This window comes from Mercenaria mercenaria, unplaced genomic scaffold (genome assembly GCF_021730395.1).
Source record: "Mercenaria mercenaria strain notata unplaced genomic scaffold, MADL_Memer_1 contig_4854, whole genome shotgun sequence".
In the NCBI taxonomy this organism is placed as follows: Eukaryota; Metazoa; Mollusca; class Bivalvia; order Venerida; family Veneridae; genus Mercenaria; species Mercenaria mercenaria.
Genome location: NW_026463116.1, coordinates 47,122 through 56,212, shown reverse-complemented (window position 1 = coordinate 56,212; position 9,091 = coordinate 47,122). Strand labels below are relative to the sequence as shown.

General features: G+C 36.8%; 1 protein-coding gene across 1 annotated transcript; it reads left to right on the top strand.

Annotated features, from left to right (window-relative positions):
• Positions 1–6,234: 6,234 nt before the first annotated feature.
• On the top strand, positions 6,235–7,680 carry LOC128554234 (uncharacterized). The gene has a single exon (XM_053535482.1). It carries the CDS (start codon positions 6,235–6,237, stop codon positions 7,678–7,680), a length of 1,446 nt encoding a protein of 481 aa, XP_053391457.1.
• Positions 7,681–9,091: the final 1,411 nt, after the last annotated feature.

Sequence of the window (9,091 nt, the reverse complement as noted above, 5' to 3'; positions counted from 1 at the left end):
CCACTTTTAAACATAGACGTCACATTTATATAATTCATAAACATACCTGTGTGTTTTTTACCTGAGGGATCCTACCGGAAGTAGACGATACCGACGAAGTGTTCAATCGGCCAAGTTTTAGGCTGTGACCTCAACTCAACTATGCAATTTCTCCATATTTCCTTCAAAAAAGCTGACTGTCGGTGTATTTCTTATGATGAGAAACATCAAAATGTGAGGAACTATTTCTGGTTTACCCTAGTGGATCATGTAAACTAAGTAAAACTACTTTCAGGCAACATTCCGAAAGTGTACCAGTATCCGGATAGTATATTTTGGATATGCGTTTTAGTAAACTTTAACTTGACTATAGTAGCACTTTTCTGTTAATGAAATATTGATGAAAGACCTGATCAATACAACATGGCTTTTGATAATTATTAGTTTACAATGTGACCTGAAACAGGCCTTTAACTATGTTGTTTACAACATGATCTTGGTTTCAAGATTATAAAGCTTATATTAACAGATTAATCATATCCATATTCATGAATAAGTTGACATTCTTGGTGACATTTTTTAAGAGAAAGGTTTGAATGGTTTAACCTGAACTATAAAGTAAGTAAAACGCCTTTGTAAACTATGTTACTGGTTTAGGAAGATTTACCACTTTATTCTGTGACATTTCTATTAAGTGTGCAATAAAGATAAATGGAATACATATTAACTATAGATATCTAAAAATGCAACTACTGCTATAGTAACTTTCACGTCCAAAAGAGCACCCTGCCCCTTTCGGACAGCACCCTGCCCCTTTTAGACAGCACCCTACCCTTTTTGAGCTCTAGAAGTAACACTATTTCTTGGTTAAAGTTTTTCGGCAACCTTTGTTTTTCTGTCATATCTTTGTTATTATTGCTTATATATTACTATAACTTCATATAAACATTGTCCAGTATACAAAAAAGTATGTGTTGGGGCTGAGCCCATTATACACAAGGTCAAGGTCACCAAGGTGTTATACTTAGGTTATTTTTGAGGTAAAAGTTTTTCGGCAACCTTTGTTTTTCTGTCATATCTTTGTTACTCTTGCGTATATCTTACTGTAACTTCACATAAAGATTGTCAAGTATACAAACAAAGTATGTGTTGGGACTGAGTCCATTATACACAAGGTCAAGGTCACCAAGGTGTTATACTTGTGTTATTTTTAAGGTTAAAGTTTTTCGGCAACCTTTGTTTTTCTGTCATATCTTTGTTACTATTGCTTATATCTTACTGTAACTTTACATAAACATTGTCCAGCATACAAACAACGTATGTACAGGGACTTTGCCCATTATACCCAATGCCAAGGTCACCAAGCTGTTATACTTAGGTTATTTTTAAGATTAAAGTTTCTCGGCAACCTTTGTTTTTCTGTCATATCTTTGTTACTATTGCTCATATCGTACTTTAAGTTCACATAAATATTGTCCAGCATACAAAGAAATTATGTGCAGGGGCTGGGCCCATTATACCCAAGGTCAAGTTCACCAAGGTGTTATACTTGGAATTATTTTCATGTTAATTATTTTCGAAAGCTTTGTTTATAGACATATCTTTGGTACTTAAAAGATAATGACTTGAAATTAAAAATATTTCTTTATAATCATCATCTGCATGTGTGGTTACAAACCCAATAACTCTAATTGTATTTTTGACAGAATTATGCCCCTTTTGTACTTAGTTTTTTTGCAGTCTTCGCATTCTGGATATAACTTTAATGCAATATAAGATATAAGATAAAGACTTGAAACTTCAAATGTATCTTTATCATCATCATCTGCATGTGTGGTAACAATCCCCATAACTCTGATTTGTTTTTTGACCAAATTGTGCCCTTTCATACTTAATTTTTTTATCAATCTTGGTTTTCTGGACATATCTTTGGTTTTATATAAGATAATGACTTGAAACTCAGAATATATCTTAACCATCATCATCTGCATGTGTGGTAACAATCCCAATAACTCTAATTTGTGTTTGTGACAGAATTATGCACCTTGGTGTATCTTCCTTTTGAAGTAGATGTCTCTTATTGAGATATACATTCATTTACTGTCAAATGTCCGAATAGTGGAGTGCGCTGTCTTACGGACAGCTCTTCTTTTTATGCCCCCGAAGGGAGGAATATTAGTTTTCAACTGTCCGTCGTTCATTAGGCCAGAGTTCTTTGATTTTTCGTTACTCAGACCCGCCGACCCTATTTTCCGTCATTTTCGAAAAAAATAAAAATTGAAATTTCAAAAATTTCAAAATTATTTTCGGGCGACGATCGATGTTTTGCTGCATTCTGACGACGACGACAACGTCGATATTCGTCAGCGCATTATCCGTCAGTGTCATATAGGCGCAATTTCCGCTCAAATGGAAGCGTCTCCCGTACGTAAACAAAAACTTGAGTGAAATTCAAGATTGTCTTTGAACGATTTATGCGCGATGGAAAAGCAGAATATTTGGTTTGTGATCTAGTAGACTATATAGACAATAAAACAACGAAAAACAAGTTCTGTAAAGGTTACGGTCAGTAACGGTGTCTCAAAATGTTAGAAAAACATAGATTTACCCGACGTAAATAACAACGGCAACATTGAATGTGAATTTGACATGCCTTTGGCAGTTATATATTACATGAGGATGAGGTATAGGAGCAACAAAGAGCTGCCAAACAAAGGAGTCATCCGTTTCAGATTTTGGGTTATTTGTTTTTACCAGGAGGGAAAGGGGCCCAGGCCTGTGATTTGGAGCAAAAACGGCTCGGTGTTTGGGCAAATGGGAATAAAAACTTGATGTAAAGTCAGTTTTTGGGGAAAACTGCATGATTTCAAAGATATTTTCTGAGGGAAGGACCCTATTATGAAGGGGGATAAAACCCTGTGATATGCTTATGAAGACATATATATATATAACAAGTTGCCTAATTGGAGGTATTTATCTATATATTCCATTGAATGTGTCACTTTATGTACCACATATATGATATATAGTGGATGATCATTTTTATTTTGATTTGATTAAAATGTTATATTTTATGTTACTTGAAATGTTTTTTTTACTAAATTTAAATGTTAATTGTCATAATTAATAAGGTAAAATTATATGCACATAGAAACGTTAACAACATTCTGTGGACTTAAGCTGATTAAATCAAAGTTGTTTTCACAGGTAATTATCACAAAATTCACATATTGACAGTGCTACACAATGAGGTACAATTACTATATAATATATAGGTGGTACACTAAGTGTCAAAGTGGTACATAAAGTGTCTGGTACATAAAGTGACTGGTACATAAGGTGTCGCACCCATTCCATTGCATACAAATCCTTTTCAGGGACCTATCTAGCTACTTATGCTTTCAGTCATTTTCTGGCCATCGAATATAAAATAAAGAGTGGCCCGACTTTGAATCACTTGCCCCTAACCACTGTGGGATCGAGCCCCACTCAGGTCATCATGTGAGAAAGATATCCAGCTGGCTGACGGAAGGTAGGCCATTCTACCCAGATGCCAGTTCTTGCCTGAGGTGATGCCCAGAGGAGTACCAGGGGTCTTCCTGCACAATTTAAGTCTGGAAAGTCACCATATGACATATAAAATTGTGTCAGTGTGACTTATAACACAACAAATAAATATTAACATGTATAAAATAAAGATCTTGGTCAGAAAAGTTTATGAATTAAAAATAAAAGTATGCACATGCTAAAAATGAAACCAGCCGATCAGACCATTGAAAATTGCTATTCAAATTCAATCATCAATTTAATACTCGCCGGAGATGTTATGACCAGGGGCAAATAGTACCCATGCCCAAAGAGTGATTTTGTTAAAGTTTTTGAAATCATCAATTTTATGTTCAAGATAATAAAAAGTTAAACACAGAATGGTAATTTTCTTTGTATTACATGTTAAATGCGTATTAAAGTAGTGTTAAAATCCTTTCAGGCAACACATTTGAAGTGATCACTTATCGTCTGTTGTTTTAGTAAATTTTACTGCCTTTTTATTTTTATTTTTTTCCCTCCTCCTGTCAACATTTTTCTGCCCAAAATCCGAGTAACAAAAAATAAAAAAACTCTGGCCTTAGTTAGTTTGTCACAACACTAACATTTTGCATGAAGGCATTTTAATCGCGAACCACTGCACCCAGGACCTTCAAAGGCTGATAGTACTTATTGAGTACCACTCCTACTGACTTTGGGGTCACCAGATCAAAGGTCAAGGTCACAGGGGCCAACGTTAATTATTTGCATGAAGGCCTTTTACTTGCGAACCACTGCACCCAGGACCTTCAAACTTCACACGCTGATAGTACTTATTAAGTACACTACTTCTACTGACTTTGGGATCACCAGGTCAAAGGTCAAGGTCACAGGGGCCAACGTTAAATTTTTGCTTTAAGGCACATTACTCCCGAACCACTACACCCAGGACCTTTAAACTTCACATGTTGATAGTACTTATTGAGTACACCACCCATACTTACTTTGGGGTCACAAGATTAAAGGTCAAGGTCACAGGGGCCAACTTTAACTTTTTGCATGAAGGCACATTTCTCTCGAACCACTGCACCCAGGACCTTCAAACTTCACACGCGGATAGTACTTATTGAGTACACTACCTCTACTGACTTTGGGGTCACCAGATCAAAGGTCAAGGTCACAGGGGCCAACGTTAACTTTTTGCATGAAGGCACTTTACATGCGAACAACTTCACCCAGGACCTTCAAACTTCACATGCTGATAGTACTTATTGAGTACACCACCCTTACTGACTTTGGGGTCACCAGGTCAAAGGTCAAGGTGCTGCGGGGGCATTTGTCACCATTAGTGACAGCTCTTGTTTATTGTTGTATTTGTTTAATTATTATAAATCATTACAAATCGCCACCTCAACGCAAGAAGTGGATAACTGTATTGACTTAAAGAAGGACTTACTACGGTGTTCCGTTTGGACAATCGTGACTTTTTATTTAATACTAAACCCCGATGCACGATGGTACGATGGTGAAAACGCGATGACACGATGATGAAATCGCCATGGTGCGATGATATGATAGTGAAATGTCGATGTAATATCGCGTTTTCATCATCGTACCATCGCGTTTTCACCATCGTACCATCGCATTCCGGTGGTCATGCGCAGTGGTACAGTATATGTGTCAGTAGAATACAGGCTTGATGCAATCTCATTTTCACATTGCACTATGTACCTTCTACATCCTAACAAGAATTAGCTGAGTTTGGATAATACATGTGACTTTTACACCCAGCTTTTTATTTACTTTCATACAAAGGACGTGACCTTGAAGATTTTACAGTTTTAATGAACTGAGCACTGAACATTTTGTAAAACATTTTGCAAAACAGCAGAATCTAAATGGTAAATTTCTTCTCACAAAATACATTGAGATTACATTCATCTATTGTTGACAAAAATACAAGTGATGGGACTACGCATTTCTAACCGGAAGGCGATGGTACGATGATGAAAATGCGATGGTACGATGGTGAAAACACAATGGTACGATGATGATAACGCGATGACACGATGCTGAAAACGCGATGGTACGATGGTGAAACCACGATGGTATGATGATGATAACGCGATGGCACGTTTGTGAAAACGCGATGGTACGAAGGTGAAAACGCGATGGTACGATGATGAAAACACGATGGTGCGATGGTGAAAACGCGATGGTACGATGATGAAAACGCGATATTACATCAACATTTCACCATCGCACCATCGCGATTTCATCATCGTGTCATCAGGTTATTACCATCGTACCATCTTTGTTTCATCATTGTGCCATCGCGTTTTTGTCATCGTACCATCGTGCAGCGCGGTTTAGTATTAAATAAAAGGTCACGATTGTCCGAACGGAACACCATAACTTACTCATTTTTTCCGCAAAGGCGACGAAATATACTATATCTCAGTGTTCTAAAGTTCTTATTAAAATGAAAACACTTAAGCACCTAGGCTTTTGTCTATATTTTTAGGATACGCTGACGATTTCACACATTCTAAATTTCCTGATACGTTGCCTGACTGTGAGGTTTGTTTCCACACGTGCAACACTGCAACAGCAACGTTCTATTGTGAAACCTGCTGTCAGTTTATGTGCACTGAATGCAACCTACGTATCCATATTAAGAAGACGCACAGTCAACAAAGGATAGTCAAAGATAAACCAATAAAGATAGATATGAAGGGTTATGACTTGTGTGACATACATAAAAAGAGCCTCTCATATATCTGCAAATCTGACAGTAAACTTTGTTGTGAGGTGTGTTTAAAGGAAAAACATGAACACTGTGGTATAATTGTTCTACTTGCTTCCATTTCTGAAGAAACATGCAAGACTAAACACAATCCAACAATGGAAATACCTCGACTACAAAACGAAGCACGCCTGCTTATTGCATGGTTGTCTTCCGTTGAAGCAGGTGTAAAAAAGAATGTAGAAAGTATTCCTGCAAGGTTAAACGAATATAGATTTGCGTTATTGAAGGTGTTTGATTCTGAAGCACAGAAGATAAATGAGAAAGCTAATGAAATGCAAAATAGTACATTGAAAGAAATAAAGAAAAATCGCAAATACTGCGAGCATGTCATTGAGAAATCTGAACAAGCCAAACTTTCACTGATTAATATGACAAAATGTGGTACAACCCCACAAAAAGTTATTTCTCAATATCGGATAGAGGCATTTAGAAACAAACTGCAGTCTCTTACAGATATCAATATTGTGTCTCTTCATCTTGAACATTTGAACTTACTGGAACAAATTGCACTATCTTCTACACTACTATCAGTACATGCGGAGACACCAGACACAAGGCCAGTACAATTGTTCTTGAATAATGTACTGGAACTGAAGCAGAATAAACACGAGACGGAACCGTTTCTTTCAGGACTTGATTTCTTGCCTGATGGCAGACTTTTTACCGTAGATAATTACAACAAGAAATGCTTGATTTACAATGGGAAGCTTGAGGAAGTAGGATCATTTCAGTTGTCGTATAGACCACAGAGTGTAGTTGCTGTATCTGAGGAGGAAGTGGCGGTAACAAGTGGTGCTGGATACAAGATAGACTTTCTACATGTCAGTAAATCTAATGAAATAACTTTGATCAGGACATGTAAAGTAACAACTAGATATGGGTCAATATGTCAGAAGGATGGTAAGAATTTTGTTGTTGGAACTATCGATGATACAAGGCATTTCCGTATTGTATCTCAGTCAGGGGAAGAGAAAGATTTCAGTATCGACTTTCAGAATAAAAAATATGCACTTGACACCAGTGCCTGTACATATATAAGAGATAGAGACAAAGTTGCTCTCACCGATAGATATAATCACACTGTCTTTATTTACGACACCAAGACCAATACCAAAGTTGATGTGAAGGATGACCAAATCAGACAACCAATATGTGTCGCAGTAGGACCGTTTAATTGTATCTTTGTTTGTAGTAATGGAACAGACAGCATTGTACAGATTTCCCCGTTAGGAAAAATTGTAGCATCTCATAAGATAGATATGAGGTATCCTTACAGTATTTGTTTCTCAAAGGACAAAACAAGACTTGCTATTTCTAACAGTACTAAGGAAGAGATAAAATTACAACTATTCAAAGTAGTGGTATAATATAATGTAAATACACAAGCATCTCCAACAGAAAAAAAGTGTTAGAAGAGTGTTTAGAAACAGCAATATCAGAACACAGATTGTATAAATTATTAATGGTTGTTAAAGGTTAAAAGAATGCATTTATTATTTTCTGTCTGTTTATCTATGTTTAATTCTTAGTGTGTGATAAACAATACTAAAGAACATTGTAAGCATATAACGTAACAAAGTAAAGAGTCTGACCATGAAGGGTAATAACATGTAGAACACCAAACACTAGCCCTAACAACTGCCTTAGTGAACTCTTGTTAAACAGATACATTGAATGAATACCATGATCCTGATGTAATATTTTTAGAGGATATTTGATGCTTTTCTAGCATAAAACTGCTGTCTTTAACACTTTTCTCTTACTAGAGAGTACGTTTACAAGTATAAACAGAGAATTTCTTGCACTCACATACTGTTAAACCCTTTATATACACCCATCTCTGAAAGAGCGGGGCATATGTAAACACCCGTGGCGGACGGGCGGTCGGCGTCCAGAAGCATGTCCGCTTTCTAAGTCGAACAATTTTGATTCGATCTTCACCAAACTTGGTGACAATGTTTGTGGGCATAATATCTCGGCTAAGTTTGATAACCAGCCAAATAGCCACAGGCACTTTTTGATTATGACCCTTGAATTACTCGAAAAACTGGGAATTAAGCCTTGCCCACTCTAATTTGAATAGTTTTCATCTGATCTTCAACAAACTTGCAGATAATGTTTGTTGGCATAATGTCTCAGCCAAGTTCTATAACCAGCCAAATCGCCCCGGCACTCTTTGATTATGGCCCTTGACTTACATAAAAATGTATTCGAAATCTCCACACTGTAAGTCGAACAGTTTTCATCCGATCTTCACCAAACTTGCTGACAATGTTTGTGGGCATAATATCTCGGCCAAGTTCGAAAACCAGCCAAGTCACCCCAGGCATTCTAGGGTTATGTCCCTTGAGTTAGGCCAAGTTCGATGACAGGCATATTTTGTTAGTCTGCCACTCGTGTTATATTATGCGCGTTCAATGGAAAAGCGCAAACAGATAAGTCAAAAGAAAATGTGGTCAGTATGATAAAACAGCAAAGATATTCGAGCGCGTTTCATGGACATTTAATGACATTCAGGGACAATATGTTCATTTATTAGTTATTACATATTTTATGCTAGAATAGCGCTAGTGCTTGTTCATTTTGCGAACATCCTCAAAGTCCTTCGGGATACGTTGGTCATTTCCCTTCACTTACCAATCTGTCAGAGATTCTGCAGATGGTATAACATGAAAAAAACATGCATTATGGTACCGGTATTATATGCACCAGTGAAGGTCAATGCATTGCTTAAAACGTTTATTTCCGTAACAAAAAAAAATGGAACTCTTCACATGG